We start from the raw sequence: 19,395 nt of genomic DNA on the forward strand, positions 1-19,395 counted from the left end.
AGAAAGCACACTGGAAGGTGGAGGGGTCCTTCTAACCTTTGTTTCCTGTCCCAAGAGGGTCAGGATGGAAGAAGTGGAAATAAAAGCTACATTTTAGAGTATATTTAGCACCTTGTTGCACAGAGAGGAGCCCCCTCAACCCCATAAATATCAGTGCACTTCATTTCCAGTACTTTATAAAGTCTTTCCCTTCAACGTTCAACTAATAGTGCCAGAGCTCTCCCAATTCCTTTACTGAGTGTAAGTTACCATTGTGCCCAATAGGTTACAGATCCAGTTCCTACAAGCCTTCTCGCTAACATCACACTTGCCATTCCTCTCCTACACAATAAATCTGTGCGCCCAGGCTGCTGTAATCACAGGATTTTATCCGTTAGCAAGACAGCTTGACAGCCAAATATCTAGTAATTCTCCGGGCAAGACTGAGTACAGCATCTGTCTGCTCCTGACATCAACAGGGAGGAGTAATTCACGTCTCCTCCTGCTCTCTCCCATACTTACATAAATAAAGTATACAACCTGCAAGTTAACAAGGCTACCAATCACGATGAAGCACTCATTTTAATAAAGGATTAGTCATTTAAATGTACACACTGGGAGAGCATACCCTTAAGGTCTTTATGTGGATTACTGGTGGTACTCGTTAATAAACGGAGGCTGAACCATTGCTGCAGTGTGTTAACACATGTACAGGGCTTAAGGTACTTTCACACTAGCTTTTTTTTTTCTGGCACACTCAGTTCCGTCTCAGGGGTCAGTTTTATCCCCATGCATTCTGAATGGAGAGAAATCCGTCTTTTTGACTGTTCAGGACGCAGATAATACCGCAGCATGCTACGGTTTTATCCCCGCCCAAAAAACGGAAGACTTGCCTGAATGCCGGATTTTTTTTTCTCCATAGGAATGTATTAGTGCCAGATCCTGCACTCAAAATACGCATGCATGCGCAGACCGGAAAAAAGAAGCAAACCGGGAACAAAATATTCTTGAGGGTTATCCCATTATTAATGTAAAAAATGAAAATCAGACATTACACAGTACATGACAATCTCCTAACAAAGCCGGAACCAGCCCTGTACCTCACATGGATCCAGAGATCTCCCTATACATTGCTCTACTAGATTTATATCAAGCTGCCGACTCAGGGAGTGTTCCCTTTCTCAGGGGCATGTTCTGTCTGCTGCAGCCGAAGGATGGAGCTTAGCATGTGCGTCCGTCTCAGTGAGATGGACAGAGAAATCAGAAGAGCAAACAGCAGGTGGCGCTATACAGATAGATGATATTGAATAACTCAGTGGCTATGCTAAATGTTTATTTAAACGCACTTACAAAAGTATTCAGGTTCAGGAGGACAATATTTTCATGGGACAGCCTCTAAAACTGACTGGTGCCATCAGAAATGCTAAAAACCTCATACATATTTTTCTCTTTATTTTTATGAACAGAACATACAAAGGCATTTACACACACATTACTACTTAAGAAACGGTCCCTCTCCTCTCTGTAATCAGTCCACATGCGCTCATCACTTGCCCTTCTTAAACTTCCTAGATGGAGTGCTTGCAGTTTTTGCCTTTTTCTTGGCAGATCCTTTAGCGTCATTTTCCTTCCTTTTAGTTGAACTGATGGATCCAGTCACCTTAAAGAAGTCATCTAGTCGGCCCTGTGTACTGCCATGACGGTTCTTAGTCAGCTTCTTGGCTCCATTGCGTATACGGTCTTCACTAAACTGCTTTTCTCCACACATAAAGGCCACCAGAGCATCCTCCTCTGGATCGGTCCACTTCAGCTCCACACCATTTACATCAACCACCTCAGGCTCTAAGAAGAGCTGGCGAGCCTCTTTGTGCAGCCAATTTTCAGGCACAGGGTATTTCTTTAGGTCAATGTTATCCATCATCTCCTCTATACTTTTATGCTGCCGGATGAGATCGATAGCCCTTTTTGGACCAATACCACGAATGGTCTCACAGTAGTCACTGCCCAGCAGTATACAGAGGTCAATAAACTGGTCTTGTGTCATACCTACATCCTCCAGAATCCGGTTCAGATGAAACTCTTGGATCGGCAGCTTTTTGGCCTCACTAGTGGTGAGGTGACGCAGAAGCAGAGGAGTACCAAAAGTCAAGGCATCCATATCTTCAGTGGCTGCAGCGTACACTTTTCCAGCTTTCACCAAAGCAGCACACGTGGCCTCGGCCTCACAAGGCGCATCTACGTAGGGGATTCCCATTAACGAAAGCAGTTTTTTGCACTCGTCATTGTGTTGCTTTGTCACCTTCACAAGCCTCTTATTGAATTTCTCAATGTTCTCCACTTCACCTGCTTCTTGGGCGGCCTCCAGCTGTTTCTCGGCTTCTGCCCTCCTTTCACTCCGCTTGGCCAGCTCACCCGACTTCAGATGCGGTGGCTTCCCATCAAATACGTAAACGGGCTTGATGCCGTGCTCCACCATACGTATAGTGCGATAGAACATACCCATTAAGTGACTGGTGGTTTCACCTTCCTCGTTCTGAAGCATGTTACCATCCTGCCGCACGGCTATAAGAAACTGGTAGATGCACATAGACGCGTCCACCGCCACTTTACGTCCAAAGTAACTCTTTATGTCGTTCTCTTTTATGGCTCCGGGAGCCACATCGGCGATCAGTTTAGCCAGGCCTTGAATTCCCATTGCAGAGAAGTGAAGAAGTGAAAGTCAGTAAAACGTCAATCTGAAAAACAGACATAAATATAGTAATACAACGGTGGAGTACATAGCAGTACACATCACATGCAATTATTATTCACTATATTACTTTTTTATTTATTATGCATATAAATCATAAAAGGTTCCAAATTAATGTAGAATAGGGTCTCTGGTAGTCACCTCGACCCCCACCTACTCCCGAGCAGTTATAGAAAGGCTTTGTTGCAGGACCTAATGGCACTATTTTATATTGCTTAGGATGTAGTGAGGAGCTGGAAATAAAATTCCAAATGGTGTGGAATTGGAAAAAAAACAAACAAACAAAACACAATTCTGCCAGTTTTGTGTTTTGTTTTTTACAGTGTTTCCTATGCGGTAAGATAGACCTGTTGCCTTCAATCGCCAGGTCATTCGATTTACGACACCACACTTGTATAGTCTCTGTTGCATTTTAATACTGAAATAAACCCATATTCTAGGGGGTTACCCGTTCCTCACAACTAGGCTGTTTCTTCAGCAATCTCATGGATTTCTGCAGGGACCTGCCACGTGTCTGTATAGCCAGTAAGTGCTTATTGAAGGGAGATGTGGAGTCTTCTGACACAGTTGTTGACCAAAGCTACTTGAACAACATGTCCATTCAGAACTGTCCTCCCACCTCTCCTCCTGCTACCTCTTTGACCGCCTACAATCTGGCTTCCGACCCCACCACTCAACCGAGACTGCCCTTACCAAAGTCACCAATGACCTACTGACAGCCAAAACCAAGAAACATTATTCTGTCCTCCTTCTCCTTGACCTGTCCTCTGCCTTCGACACTGTTAACCACTCCCTTCTGTTGCAAACTCATCTCTTGGCATCACTGACCTGGCCCTCTCCTGGATCACATCATACCTCACCGACCGGACGTTTAGCGTCTCCCACTCTCGCACCACCTCCGCGTCTCATTCCATCTCTGTTGGTGTCCCGCAAGGCTCTGTCCTAGGACCCCTGCTCTTTTCTATCTACACTTTTGGCCCGGGACAGCTTATAGAGTCCCATGGCTTTCAGTATCGCTCCTACGCTGACGACACACAAATCTACCTCTCTGGTCCAGACATCACCACCTTACTATCAAGAATCCCACAATGCCTATCTTCTATATTGTCCTTCTTCGCCTCTCGCTTTCTTAAACTTAACATGGATAAGACAGAATTAATAATCTTTCCCCCATCTTGTTCAACCCCCTTCAGACCTATCTATCATGATCAATGGCTGCACACTCTCCCCAGTCAACAAAGCCCCCTGCCTTGGAGTGACCTTAGATTCTGCCCTTTCCTTCCGAGCGCACATCCAAGCCCTTTCCACCACCTGCCGCTTCCAACTCAAAAACATCTCCCGCATCCGTGCTTTCCTTAAAGGGGTTGTCCGGGATTGGGGACCTGGGTCTACATGTACAATGGTCCCCTAAATATTACATTCATGCCTGTCCTTCCCTTACCAGACATTTCTGATGGCCCTTTTTTACTTCTCAAATTTTCAGCCGGAAGTGCAGTTTCTCTCACAGTCAGTGACGCACCGGGTCCCTTTCTGCATAGCAAAGCCTCTCCTTCCGCTTCACAAGGAGCCCGGTGACGTCACAGTCAGCCTCTAATTATTCCAAGCGCATGGAGGGGCAGTAACTATGCGGCAACAGAAGCGCCAAGCCACGCCCCTCACACCGTGAAGCCACGCCCATAGCATCGTTAAGCCACGCCCCCCCCCCCCCCCCCCCCCGCCGAACAGGGCGCATTCTTAGTAAGGAAGGAGGCGTTTAGCTGCGATGGCACCCAGAAAGCATTGAGGCAGGAAGTTACCGCACACATAAACAGAAAGGTAAACAATCAGTGGGGGGCTGTAGGAGCCCTGCTGAAGTGTAAAAATACCTAAAAATATCTGGGGGGGACCTTCAAACTGCTATTAATAGTGATTTAACTGGTTTAAAAAAAAATCTTGATCTCGGACAACCCCTTTAACTTTGAATCTGCAAAAATGCTTGTACATGCCCTCATCATCTCCCGCCTAGACTACTGCAACACTCTCCTCTGTGGCCTTCCATCTTGCACCCCTCCAATCTATCCTCAACTCTGCTGCCCGACTAATCCACCTCTCACCTTATTACTCCTCTGCCTCTCCCCTCTGCCAATCCCTTCACTGGCTCCCCATTGCCCAACAAATTTACTTCAAAGTACTAACAAATACATACAAGGCCGTACACAACCTGTCCCCCCCCCCCCCCCCTACATCTCGGAGCTACTTTTTCCGATACACCCCCACACGCAATCTCCGATCCTCACAGGACCCCCTTCTCTCCTCTTATCGCCTCTTCCCACAATCGCCTCCAAGATTTCTCCCGCGCATCCCCCACACTCTGGAACTCGCTACCCCAACATATCAGACTCTCACCTACAGTGGTATCCTTCAAAAGAAACCTGAAAACCCACCTCTTCAGACAAGCCTACAACCAGTGACCCTGCTGCCTCTATACCGCCATGACCAAGAGCACCCGCACCTACTGTGTCCTTCTCCCATACCGTGTAGATTGTAAGCCCTCACGGGCAGGGCCCTCTCTCCTTATGTACCAGTTTGTAACTCATCTTGTCTATGCTTAGTGCTATTGTCTGTATTATATATGTATACCCCTTATCACATGTACAGCGCTATGGAATGAATGGCACTTTAATAATAAATAATAATAAAAATATGGATATTCAAATGCGGCCTATCCCTATGCTGGAAATGGAACTGACCTGAGCCGCCATCATAAATTCCATCCAGTCTGGTAGGAAACCTGCCGTGTGCCGCACTAGGTCATCCTCTGGGAGAAGCAGCCTGCATTTTATAACATGGGTTTGTCATGTGTCAGATGTAGCAGAGTTCTGTGGTTCCTACCAATGAAGGCCTCAAACAACTGATTGTAGGCGGCGGTCACCCACTGGCTACAAGCAGGCCAGACATGAGACTCCATGGTGGCAGGTAATGTGGGCTCCCTGAGGCCTCACTCGGCTCAGCCACCGCCAGGGCTCATCAATACACAACCTATTAACCATGAAGACGAGCCGTGAGGTACCAGCCAGCCATTATTCCCCTCACAGCTGCGCTCGCACTTACCGGCCTCCTCCAGGTTTTCGCGGGTTACTGTGACATCAAATTCCCGCCGTTCTGACGCTCGCCCACCAGCACTTGGGGGTGACGAGCGCTCTGATTGGTGGACCCGAGCAATGCCGCGTTCTAATTGGTTAGTGGAACGCCCACACTTGTGGGTGACATAATGTGGTTGGCAAGCTGACAGTACACGCCGCTCAGTGTTTGGCGGCTCGCGGCAGGGGCCAGCGCGATTGGTTCATGGTACCACGTGTTCTTGTGCTGACGTGTTTCCGCTCCCAGCGTTCCCTGCTGTGCCCTCTGACCCCGTTTGGACTCTGAGAGACGTGGCGGAACCGGGAGCGCTGTCACCGAAGCAATGGTGAGAATGTGCCTCTAACGGCAGCAGTGTCGGTCTGCCGGGAGTTACTGCATGTGAGGTGGCGGCGGCGGGGACACAGTGCTGTCCGGGTGTCTGTACTCGGGCTGCTACGTCTTGTATCCGTCAGGAGTTCCGACCCTCCTAATGTATGGGACCTGCCTAATCCTTGTACACTGAAGGGTTGTGTCGTTTTATCATGTACTCTGCTTGCAGTCAGTGAATGGAATCGTCCTTTATTTACATAACTAATTGTTTTTAGATCTAGTTCTGCTCACGCAGCCGCGGTTTGTTACAGTGTGTCAGTGCAGACAGAACACAGACTGCCTAAACTGATCCATTGTAACAAGATCCAGCTGTGTGAGGATCGTTCATTGCCCAGTACTGCTCCCCTCAGGCTTCACTTGCACAGAACCGTATTTTGCATCAGCATTTTTTGCGGATTGCACACGGACCCGTTCATTTCTATGGATCTGCCGAAAAAACGGGCAGCGCGCAGCTATGCCATCCATTTGCTGTCCCGGAATTTATAGATCATGTCCAGTTCTGGTCCGTTATGCAGACAAGGATGGTCCTTTCTAGTGACGGGGACTGCGGTTTGCAGACCGCGGATACTGCTGTGAATGAGCCACATCCTTATGGCGGTCTCCAGTCTGCATTACTAGAAAGTGCTATTCTTGTCTGTAAAACGGATAGAACATGCCCTATTCTATCATTTACGGATGCGGACAACACATGGATGACATCTGTGTTCTGTCTGTTTTTTTTTTGCAGACCCATAGAAATGAATGGGCCTGTGTGCTATCCGCAAAAAAAAAAATGTGATTAGTGCACTGGAACAAAATATGATCGCCTAAAGCTAATTTCACACAAGTGAGTTTTGCATCCGGATGCGTTCCGTTTGGCGAAAGGTCAGCATCCTGGCTTCACTCTGACCCCCTTCATTTCCATGGGTATAGGCACACAGTCACTGTCTTTCGCTGACCATCCAGCCACTCAAGGAAATAAAATCGCAGCATGTTCTATCTTCATCCGTTTTTCACATGGGACTGGTGCTCTCAAGCCATTGAAAAAAAAAAAAAAAACTGAAGCGCACGGATGACATCTGGATGCAATACGGTTTTCGCAGAAGGTTGCTTGGAGATGCTGAGTAGTGTTGTTCAGCTTTTATTCCTGCACGTGAAAAACGGATGAGATCTGGACGAAAAAACTGAAGCACTTAATGCAGTTCCAGACAAAACTGATTCAACTTGCATGAAAAACTTTTTTTTTTTTTTTTCTGACCCTGACTCATTCCATATCGCTGGTGAAAGAGGCCTAAAGGCTAACCAAGGAGAATGCCAGCAGCCAGATTAGTCCTAACATGATGATTGCTGGAGGTCCGACCTCCTGGATCCTGAGGGCAGAGGAACTGGTCTTTATTCAGCTTAGGGTCCATTCACATGTCCGTAGTGTATTGCGGATCCACAATACACCCGGCCGGCACCCCCATAGAACTGCCTATTGCGGACAAGAATAGGACATGTTCTATGTTTTGTGGAGCCGCGGCCCGGACAGCACACAGTGTCTTTTCTGTCCCCATAGAGAATGAATGGGTCCGCAATTGTTCTGCAAAATTGCGGAACGGATGTGGACCCATTTGCGGATGTGTGAATGGAGCCTTATTCACTGCACAGTGGCTCCTCTAACACAAGGATCTACAGCACAACCGCATGATTAGTACCCAGCCTTAGGGTACTTTGACACTAGCGTTTTTCTTTTCCGGCATTGAGTTCCATCCTAGGGGCTCTGTACCGGAAAAGAACTGATCAGTTTTATCCTAATGCATCATGGAGAGAAATCCGTACAGGATGTCTTCAATTCAGTCACTGAACGGCGTTTCGGACGGAGGAAATACTGCCGCATGCTGCAGTATTATCTCCGTCCAAAATTTCGGATCAGTTGACAGAATGCCGGATCCGGCATTCATTTACATTTAAATGTATTAGTGCCGGATCCGGCATTAAAAATACCACAATGCCGGATCCTTCCGTCCGGTCGGTGCATGTGCAGACTGGTAAATATGTGGGAAAAAAAACAGAAACGGATCCGTCTACAAATGCTGTCCGTTTTCATGCAGATTGCCAGATAACTCTGCCGGAAGTGTGACAGTAGCTTTAGGCAACGATTTTGGCGTGCATGATCGTCCAGAACGCTCTCTACATGTGAGTGCCCTCTAGTGATAAGTGAAGCGAGCTTCTGATGCTACAACCAAAGTCGATTTGTTTGAAACTTTGGATTAATACTGAACGGCGATCCATCTCCGTACAGTATTAGAATGTATGGGCTTCGATGAGCTGAAGTCAGTTATTCGCGAAGTCGCGCAAGACTTCATTGAATATCTTCAGTAGTTGATTTTTAAAGTGGAAAACCGCTTTAAAACTTGTAACCGAACAAGTGAGAGCTACAGCTCAGTTGACAAAAAATAAATAAAACATTTATGGCTCTTAAAGAAACGAAAAAACTGTGTTCCAAAATCCAAGTGGCTCTTCTTGCCTTCCAAGCCCCAGCCCGGCTGTTTATGACCATGTATGGGGTATTCCTGTACTTTAGGAGAAAGTATGTCGCACATTCTAGGGCTCTTTTTTTCTAAAATTTTCCTTGTAAAAAGGAAACATTTTAGATTAAAAGGGTTTCCTGAAATAGTTTTACTGTTGACCTATCCTCTGCCTTCTCTCTGCTCACCAAGCACTGAGCGGTACATTGCATAGCGGCTGTGCTTGGTATCGCCTAGGCCACGTGAATGAAGAACGTCGCGTCACGGGCCTAGGAAAAGCTGGAGAAGGCGGCAGAGCTCACAGGATCGTCACTGCCTTCTCAAACAGCTGATTGGTGGGGGTACAAGGGGTCGGACTCCCACTGATAAGATACTGTTGACCTATTCAAAGGATCGGTCATCAGTATTTAAGCCTAAGAAAACCTCTTTAAAAGCAGAGGAAAAAATTAAATTTTTTATGGTTCAGTGTTAAAGTGTACGAAAAACACCTGCGGGGTAAAAACCATCACCACTCCCCTAGATGAATTCCTTGGGATGTGGTTTCCAGAATTGGGTTATTTCTCGGCTGTTTAGACCAGGCATGTCCAAACTGCGGCCCTCCAGCTGTTGCAAAACTACAACTCCCAGCATGCCCTAATAGCTGTAAGCTACCCAGGCATGCTGGGAGTTGTAGTTTTGCAACAGCTGGAGGGCCGCAGTTTGGACATGACTGGTTTAGACTGTTCTGGCTCAGCAGGGGCATTTCAAATGTGACATAGAATCCAAAAACCATTCCAGCAAAATCTATACCTCAAAAGTAAATTGGCGCTCCTTCCCTTCTGAGCCCTGCTATTTGCCCAAACAGCACTTCATCACCACGTATGGGGTATTGCTGTACAAAGTATGTGGTGCCTTTTCTCCTTGTGCCTCTTATGAAGATGAAACATTTAGAGCAAAAACAATGTACTACTGGAAGAAATGTAGTTTTTCATTTTCACGCCCAATAAATTCTATGAAACGCCTGTGGGGTGAAAATGTTCGCTACACCCCATGATGAATTTTTTGAGGGGTGTAGTATCCAAAATGAAGTCTTTGGTTAGTTGTTTCTTTTTGTTTTTGGCACCTCAGAAGATCTCACTCTCCATCACGTTCTCCTCATTTCTGAGGCCTGTGTTTGGATCAATTGCAATTCTCAGAATTAAAAAGATAATGGGACAGATTTACTAATCCTATAGATCAGGAATGCCCAACCTACGGCCCTTCAGCTGTTGCAAAACTACAACTCCCAGCATGCCTGGACAGCCTACAGTTATTAAGGCATGCTGGGAGTTGTAGTTTTGCAACGGCTGGAGGCCGCAGGTTGAGCATCCCTACTATAGATGGTGTACGCTTAGACTGGCTTTCTAGACTTGAACCAGATTTATCACAGGGGCTCCGGCTGGAGGACAGATGTGGTCCTGGTCCAAGAATAGGCTATACCAATTATTGGTTGGCAGAATTGCAGAAAAAAGTGCATCCTAGCCCCTATCCCTTTCTGTGAAGCACCACTTGCCTTCCACTGAGCCCCTCAATTGATGAACTATTCTCAGGAAGAGATTTCGACGCTAGAGAGAGAGCTACGTTCTCCTTAATGTCTACCTGCACGCTGTCTACAAGCGAATGGAAGAAGAAGCTGTGATTATCCTGCACCACCACTACAATGTAGACGGGGTACAGGTAAACATTGAAAAGGCTGCAGCGCCCACATGAATGCCGTGGCCCCTTCAAACAGGTGATCGGTGGGGTGCCAAGGGTCAGACCTCCCGCCAATCTGATATTGATGACCTGTGCTGTGGATAGATTATCAATATCACAAAACCAGACAACCCCCTTAACACCAGAAATAATGGAATATATATATTTTAGATTATATTCAAGCGTTTTAATGCGTTTTGCACGCACGTGAGAAAAATCGGCATGTTTGGTACCCAGACTTCTTCACAAAAGTTCGGGTTTGGGTTCGGTGTTGTGTAGATTTTATTATTTTCCCTTATAACATGATTATAAGGGGAAATAATAGTATTCTTAATACAGATCGCTTAATAAAATAGGGATGGAGGGGTTAAAAAAAATGCCCATGTGAAAGAGGCCATACAGATTATACTTACTCTGCTCCCAGGCACCTGCGCTCGTCCTGCTCCCTGCACAGCCGCCGCCGCTGTATCTCCCGTCACGCTGATCAAGGCATCCGGTGACGGGGGAGCTTGGTCGGGCTGGCGGCGGGGGCGCTGGTCGTAGCAGCTAATAGCATGCTCGTCCCTCTCGTGGCCTAAGTATAATCTGTATGAGGGGCCCGGGCATTGGGGGTTATGTTATATAGTTTGAATAACCCCTTTAAAAAAAAATATAAAATCAGGTTCAAACATTGCTCTCAAAAATCCAAAAAGTAGTGAGGGCACAAATCGGGTGCAGCCAGGTCCTCCTCACCGTTACAAGGATGGTAAGAATGTCTTACACCTAATGGGAGAACTCATGAAAACACACTGGAAAGTTTGCTAGAAGAACGATTGAAACCGTAATTTTACCAGTTGCAGGTCGTCCCCACTGGGTGGTCACACGGGTAAGACCCCTGTCGGTGTTTCAGCACTGGACAGGGAATGATTGTGATGATTTGTACCGTTTGTGTTCCCTCTGGTCTCCTCAGTGACCTTTCTTTTTATCCGCAGGAGCTAGAAGCAATGAGCAGATATACCAGCCCGGTCAATCCGGCTGTGTTTCCGCACCTCACAGTTGTCCTCCTGGCAATCGGCATGTTTTTCACAGCTTGGTTCTTCGTGTATCCTTTTCAATGGTAACAGAAATGGTCCTACATGATGGTGGGCAGTGTTCTTATATTAGAAAAGGAAGCCAACCACCTAGGCTCAGGGCCAGAAAGATGCCGGAAAATGGCTTTATACACACGGCATTGAGTGAAGTATTGTTATATTGCTATGAAATATAATTGAAACATCTTGCTTTTACCTTTTTTATTTAGTTATTTTTTTTATGCAGTGCCACCTGGAAACTTTCAGAAAGATGTTGACAACTTTTTCTTTTTCTTAGGTGCTTAGTGTGTTTTCCCCTCTTTACGCACTCGTATGCCTCAAACGTCCATTATGTAGGGTTCCACCTCTTGGGAGAATCCTCCTAAAAGGATCCCAGAGATGTGAACCCTTGGTTGTAGTGATGAGTGAATCAATTCATTCTTCATAATGGATTATTCACCTGCGAGGAGCTGTGTCCCCTACGGACGAAGCTCCCCCACTTGACGGGGCTGAACATCTCCCGGCCCTGATATTCTCGCGCCTCTACCGCTGTACCATAGCATCGACTGTGCATGCGCTGATACACTTCTGGTTCGTGGCACATGAGCAGTCACTCCTCCAGAAGCAGAGCCTTGGCTCAGCTGCAAGATTTATCCATTCCTGTCAATTATGATCAGCTTGGACAGCCCCTCCCGGGTGAAAATCTCATGATAAATAATGAGTCGATTCGCTCATCTGTACTTGGTTGTTACATTTTTTTTTTATATATTTTTTTTGCGCGGGGGGGGAATAGCTCTCCAGTGCAGCATAATCATCTTGACTCAGGAATCCAGTGCCAATGGTATTAGCACAGTATAATATTCACAGATTGCCCAGTTCTGTTCTTCCTTAATGCACCCTTAAAGCTATGAGGTGACATCCACAAAATACACAAGGGATATATACAAGGAGCTCCTTATTTCGTTGGTGGCCTCGCTCTTCATGGGTTTCGGGGTATTGTTTCTTCTCTTGTGGGTCGGGATCTATGTGTGACCATGGTGGTAAGTAGACAACAGTGACACTGATATTATTGCTAATCATTTGGATAAAATCGTAGTAATTGCCTGTACCTTTGTAACGATGACATCACTGCTCAGTAGGGTGACATCATAATTACGAATTGGTGGAGCAGGCTGTCTCTAAGTTGCTCTCACGTTAGAAGTGCAGCTAATTGTGGCCATTCAAAGGAACATTAAACACAGAAAATGGAAAAAGAAGGGCCAGCATGTCACCCCTTCATCTCCTCCATTCCACTCTGCCCCGGTTACCGTCTCGTCTTACTTTTAAAACTTAGAGGATAAATCTTCTCTTTGCTTTGGGTGAATAGCCATCTCCCTCTCCTGAGACGAGCTGTAAGGGCTGTTTCACACAAGCGGATGCCGTGCGTGGCATCCGCTCCGTGAAAGAGTGCCAAGACCCGATGCGGACTGCAGAGGCACGGAGCAGTAACATGACTGATAACGCTCCGTGCCTCTCTGTGACCTCTTTACTACGAAATCACAGTGACAACTTTATCTCAGAGAGGCGCGGAGCATTATCAGTCATGTGACTGCTCCGTGCCTCTGTAGTCTGCATCGGGTCTTGGCACTCTTTCACGGAGCGGATGTCACGCACGGCATCCGCTCGTGTGAAACAGCCCTAAAACAACTGGCTGGAGCAGCAGCATCCCTCCTGTGCCCGGTCAGCAGTAGGACAAACTATTAAGCCTCTGCCGTTGGGGCAGATCTGCAGGAAACCGTAGGATTGTGCTGTTTGGCTGTCTCCTGTGGTCCTATAGAGAATAAATGAAGCCACTTCATTCAGAGGGAGTGGGGCACCCATTCTGGGTATCAGGGTTGGCCCCCTGTCCTGTGGATTGAGGATAACTTTTAAACTTGATACAAACCCCTATGTTCTCTGCAGGATTTCTACAAGACTGTGCCAGGACCCTGCTGACTGACAGTGAGGGCAACTTCCTTGTGTACTTTTAGGATTTATTTCTAGGTTTACTGTTCCTTTAAATGTTCTCCGTAGCTTTTCACCTCTTGTAACGATCATTCACAATGTTTCACCCACCCACGACTGGCACATTGTGTTTGCACTGTTAAGCTGCCCGAGCAATGTATTCAATAAATACCTTCCTTTCTTGCATTCGTATCATCTTAGAGGAGGAGAGGTGGCAGATCAGCGGTGGCTTTAACCCACGGTCATTTCTCAAAATTTCCCCGTGCTTTAGGGTTTTGCCCCAAATTTGCAAAATCTGTTTGGATTCCAGGTGGATTTTGCTGCCCAATTTCCCACAGGTCGCACCCATCGCATTCTGAAAAACTGCAACACTTTTGCAAGATAGAGTATTCTGTGGTTTAGTCATGGCCTAAAATCCACACAGAGCGGCCCACGTTTTCTAAAACTACTTTCACACTAGCGTTTACTCTGGATCCGGCAGGGTTCAGCAAAAAAGCTTCTGTTACAACCGTCTGCATCCATTATGAACAGATCCGGTTGTATTATCTTTAACATTGCCAAGACGGATCCATCATAAACTCAATTGAAAGTCTATAGGGGACGGTTCCATTTTCGGTTGTGTCAGAGAAAACGGATCTGTCCCCATTGACTTGCATTGTGGGTCATCCGGTATGAGAACAGAATGGAATGCATTTTGGAGCACTCCGTTCTGTTCAGTTACATTTTCTCCCCATTGACAATGAATGGGGACAAAACAGAAGCGGTTTTTATTTTTTTCCCCCCGTTATTGAGCCTCTATGACGGAACTCCATACCGGAAAATGTTGCCTAAAGTGATTGTGCCTTGAGCGTGTCATAAAAAGGTTAGTTGAAGGTTTTCCCGCTAGTACAATAATGATGACCTATCCTCAGGATAGGTCATCAATACCAATTAATGGCACTCCCACCGATAAGCTATAACGTGATGTCATGTTCATTGGTCCCATGAACTGCAATACCAAGCACAGCCTCTGTACGGCGCTATGCTTTGTAAGCTGTGAGGAGGCCACGGCACTCATTGAAGCGCCACGGCCTCTTCTGATCGGTGGTTGTGCTGGGAGTTGGACCACTGCCGATCTGAGACTGATCCTGACGATAGGCCATCAACACTGTTCTCCCGGAAAACCCCTTGTATGTGTAAGCTATTTTTGGGTATATACCACTGGATTTATGAAAACTAGTGTAATACTGGATCATACCTAGTTGTTTTTTTTTACAAACCCAGGAGAAGATCTAAAGGCAGGAAAAGAATAATGGACGGATATTTGTTCTCTCAGTTGTTTTCCATCCCGCATTTGGCTCATAAAACTGCATATGATATTCAAGCCTCGAAAAAGTGGAGGCATTGCTTATAAATGCGTTGTCTGCTTTGGACAGAGGGTTCCTTATTGAAGGGGTTGTCCACTTTCTGGCCACTTGTGACCATTGTGTAGGTGAGATGACTATATGGCACTCCTTAATATATATAGCCTTTGTGGATATTCTTGCAATATTTCAAAAGGCATGTCTCCTTGTTAAGCAAGTCATCAGTGATGGTCAGTTCACACATGCGGGCTGCCATCTTGACTCACCCGTCCGGCGATGCACAGGTATGCCCTTACCTGTGCCGGTCTGAAATCAAATGCAGTCACCGGGAGCAGGCAGTTCTGAGAACAGCCCGATGAAGGCCCCCGGCGGCTGTTCTCGGAACTGCCTGCTCCCTGTGACCGCATTTGATTTCAGACCGGCTCCCGGCACAGGTAAGGGCCTACCTGTGCATCGCTGGACGGGTGAGTCTAACCTTACTAAAGATGGCAGCCCGCATGTGTTCGCTGGCGAACACTGCAAACTGACATTACTGGAGGTCATCTGCACTTGAAATCATGAAATATAGAAAATGGTGTCGAATATCAACAAAGGATATATTAGTGTCATAACCATCTTACATACCCATTGGTCAACAGTAACCAGAATGTTGCCAATCTCATCACAGGGTCCCCTACATAGTAACATAGTTTGTAAGGCTGAAAACAGTAATCTGTCCATCTAGAATCCATTTTCCTTATTTTAGGGAGAAAAATTCCTTCCTGACTCCAATCAGGCAATCAGAATAACTCCCTGGATCAACGACCCCTCTCTAGTAGCTATAGCCTGTAATATTATTACACTCCAGAAATACGTCCAGGCCCCTCTTGAATTCCTTTATTGTACTCACCATCACCACCTCCTCAGGCAGAGAGTTCCATAGTCTCACTGCTCTTACCGTAAATAATCCTCTTCTATGTTTGTGTACAAACCTTCTTTCCTCCAGACGCAGAGGATGTCCCCTCGTCACAGTCACAGTCCTGGGGATAAATAGCTGATGGGAGAGATCTCTGTACCGACCCCTGATATATTTATACATAGTAATTAGATCTCCCCTCAGTTGTCTTATTTCTAAAGTGAAATAAAGTCCTCCCCATTCCAGTTATTACTTTAGTTGCCCTCCTCTGGACCCTCTCCAGCGCTGCTATGTCTGCCTTGTTCACAGGAGCCCAGAACTGTATACAGTACCCAGTGTTTTACCATTTAGTATGTACCGGTGACTTGCATTATTCCTTCCCATGTGCATAACTTTACATTTGTCAGTGTTAAACCTCATCTGCCACTTCTCTACCCAAGCCTCCAATCTATCCAGATCCATTTTTAGCTGTATACTGTCCTCTTCCGTGTTAATACACAATTTAGTATCATCTACAAAAATTGATATTTTACTGTGCAAGCCTTCTACAAGATCATTAATATATTGAAGAGAATAGGGCCTTATACTGACCCCTGAGGTACCCCACTAGTGACAGTGACCCAATCTGATTGTGTACCGTTTAAGGTTTTGGTTTCCGTTTGTGAGATCCGTTCAGGGATCTCGCAAGCGTTCCAAAACGGATCAATTTTGCCCTTAATGCATTCTGAATGGAAAAGGATCCGCTCAGAATGCATCAGTTTGCCCCCGTTCTGTCTCCATTCTGCTTTAGAGGAAAACACCAAAATGCTGGTTGCAGCGTTTTAGTGACCGTCTGACGAAACTGAGCCAAACGTTCTGACACACAATGTAAGTCAATGGAGGACGGATCAGTTTTAACTGACACAATCTGGCACAATAGAAAACGGATCCGTCCTCCATTGACTTTCAATGGTGTTCATCTTGGCTATGTTGAAGATAATACAAACTGATCCGTTCTGAATGGATGCATGCGGTTGTATTATCTGAACGGATCAGTCTGTGCAGATCCATGACGGATCCGCACAAAACACGTGTGAAAGTAGCCTAAAAGATATGCAGGGTGGTCCTCTTTCCCCTCGCTCCCCATTCTGGCCAATAGATGGGTTCTAAACCAGTACCGCCCGAACTCAAAATTCTACTTTTTTTTTCCTGCAGGTTCTGGAGGAATAGATGTTTGTTCCCTTTTTTTATTTTTCCATCGCTATGTCTTGGGACCAGTACTGGCCGTGGGTGGCGGCGTCCGCCCAGTCGTTGCACTGTCATTTCTGCAGTGGAGATTTTGTCTTCTCATGGTGACGCGCTCACCAGTTACAATAAAACACTTTATTATTACATATAAACGCATCCGCCTCTAATTTCTACAGTCACACAACACCAGTCAGAGTACAAAGCATTATCCATATATTTATATTGTGGCATTTATACGTAGACAGGAGATTTTTTTTTTTTTTTTAGACCCCTAGAATAGGGCAGAGGAGTGGGGAGAACCGTGCTGTCATAGGAAGAGACATATAAATACAAATCAGACATTAAAAAAAATATTATTAAAAATGCTTTGAGCTCATAGGCAAAGAGATCCCATTTTACCCCTTCCAGTACTTTCAGTGGGTACGTCGCTGTGTAATGAAAGGGTTAAAATGCTACCATGTGATTAGTTTCTTAATTTTTGTAAGGGGGGGAAAAAAAGTATTTACAGGATTTTAATATTAAGAGCAGAAAACATATTTTTTTCTTTCCTTTTTGGGTTTAAGGGGGGTGTCCAGTTTCCAGGTCCTTTTTTTTATTTTTATTTAAAAGTCACGGATCCATCTCTTTGGAGAGCATACACACGCTGGGTGCTCATAAAGTCTTTGGTGTGCTGCCTCACCCTCAGGCGTTCTTGGTTGCCCCTTTTTAAAGGGCAAGATTTTGGTCCTCAAATGCCATGTTCAGATTAAGTGCACTTCTGTGGTTAGGGAATTAAATACAAAAACACAAACGAGGAAAAAAAAAAAAAAAAAGCTTCACATAAAATACAATAAAACACAAAACCTGTTCCAGTATTCAGTAACTTTGCAGTGGCTTCTGCAGCCCTCGGCTCCGTGGCGGCTTCTAACAGTTCAGAATTCTCCGACACCGAGGACTGCAGGACTGATGACGCCATCCCGGCAACTCTGCTTCAGCATTGGGATGGTCAAGAAAAGGTGGAAGGGTTGTAACAGAATGATAACATTAAAGATACAGAAAATCGTTAGGATGGAGAAGAATCTGCACCATCTTCATCCATGAGAGAAATCCCATGTTTCTTGCTTGGGGATAATTCCCTGTGTCTCCAGTGTGAATGTCTTCTGATTTCCAGTTGGTCCCAATAGGATCCAGTGTTGCACATCCAGTGACGGGTGGGATTACCCCGTGGCTGCCTGCAGTCTGGGGAGAGGATGGGGGGGGGGCAAGGGAGGACACACAAACTGTGTCTGGATCAAAGGGGGGGGGGAGGAATTGGGGTTTTCCAGCTGATCGATGAGTATCAATTGCAGAGTCGGTAAAAATGGAAATAATAGTCTGTAACTTCGGAAGAATCCACAGCAATGTCATAACAGCCTGACGCACCCTAGGAGAGAAAGAGACGATCAGTCAAGGAGTGATCTGCAGACACACGTCTTGAAAGAATTCTTCAACAGCCATTAAATACAATCTGCAGGGGCTGGGGTGAGGGGAGTTCTTCTATTAACCATCATCAATGTTCTTGATGCTTTCAGAAGCCCTTAACCCCATTATACTACATGAAGGGCTCTTCCAATTATTATGTGGTACTAAATGGAAGCTATTAAGAGCAATGTAATACCTGGAAGGCTCAGGTCTGCCTGAACAGAACAGATGACTAATAGACTGGGGGCCCTGAGCTGGGGACCCCTCTCTCTGATGTCCAAATGCCCTAACGGGGCATATGGACAAGGGTTGTTGTCCTCGTGAGACAATCTCTTTAACACAGCATGTAGTTTTTAGGTACAACGTTCTGCATTGATAAATGTCTCAAAGGGGTTATCAAAGAGTAAGACATACCTCCCAGAGTGGGGCTCAGTATATGATGCTCCCGGCCTGCCTCTTCCTCTCACTGCCGCGCCGAAATCAACACGTTACCAGTTGTAACGTGAGGATGTTTTTTTTCCCCAGAGTGGCAGGGAGAGGAAAGGCGCCAGACATCAAAACAAGCAGAGGTGACCAGGTAAGTATGATCTCCGTGGGTCAGCCACTCGAGGAGGTCTGTCTTGCCCTTTAATATATCTGTATCAGTCATCACAGACATTAAAGGGGTTTTCCAGGACTGTAATAATGATAACCTATCCTTATAAGGGTCAGGGATGGCCAACCTGAGGCTCTCCAGCTGTTGCAAAACTACAACTCCCAGACTGCCTAACACCAGGGCATGGTGGGAGTTGTAGTTTTACAACAGCTGGAGAGCCGCAGGTTGGCCATCCCCGCCCTAGGTAATTTCAGATCAGTGGAAATCAAACTCCTTACACCCCCACCTAGCAGCTGAATGGGTTGCCGTGCTCTGGAACAGCACAGATCCCTGCGCTGGGTAGTGAGTGGGAGGAACTGGTTCTGCAGAACTGTTCCCATTCACGGCTGCCCATGTAAACAGCTAATGGGTGGAGGTGCTGGGAGTTGGACCCCCACTAATCTG

General features: G+C 46.1%; 3 protein-coding genes across 7 annotated transcripts in view; 1 reads left to right on the forward strand and 2 right to left on the reverse strand.

The window, feature by feature from the left end:
- Positions 1-1,411: 1,411 nt before the first annotated feature.
- Positions 1,412-5,945, reverse strand: FEN1 (flap structure-specific endonuclease 1). Its single transcript, XM_044270185.1, has 2 exons — positions 5,819-5,945; positions 1,412-2,714 (listed from the first exon to the last, which is right to left on the reverse strand). The coding sequence occupies exon 2, from the start codon at positions 2,672-2,674 to the stop codon at positions 1,526-1,528; it is 1,149 nt and encodes a 382-aa protein (XP_044126120.1). The 5' UTR covers positions 2,675-2,714; positions 5,819-5,945; the 3' UTR covers positions 1,412-1,525.
- A 101-nt stretch (positions 5,946-6,046) lies between these two features.
- On the forward strand, positions 6,047-17,064 carry TMEM258 (transmembrane protein 258). The gene is made up of 4 exons (XM_044270626.1): positions 6,047-6,173; positions 11,391-11,500; positions 12,374-12,508; positions 16,884-17,064. Exons 1-3 carry the CDS (start codon positions 6,171-6,173, stop codon positions 12,498-12,500), a joined length of 240 nt encoding a protein of 79 aa, XP_044126561.1. The 5' UTR covers positions 6,047-6,170; the 3' UTR covers positions 12,501-12,508; positions 16,884-17,064.
- The window catches only part of MYRF (myelin regulatory factor), a 143,186-nt gene continuing 140,721 nt past the window's right edge, over positions 16,931-19,395 (reverse strand). For all 5 annotated transcript variants that reach the window (XM_044270622.1, XM_044270623.1, XM_044270621.1 and 2 more), the window contains one exon: positions 16,931-18,318. In XM_044270622.1, the coding sequence (XP_044126557.1) occupies positions 18,235-18,318 (84 nt within the window). In that variant the 3' untranslated portion in view covers positions 16,931-18,234. The remainder of the gene's footprint in view (positions 18,319-19,395) is intronic.

This window comes from Bufo gargarizans, chromosome 10, assembly GCF_014858855.1.
Source record: "Bufo gargarizans isolate SCDJY-AF-19 chromosome 10, ASM1485885v1, whole genome shotgun sequence".
In the NCBI taxonomy this organism is placed as follows: domain Eukaryota; kingdom Metazoa; phylum Chordata; class Amphibia; order Anura; family Bufonidae; genus Bufo; species Bufo gargarizans.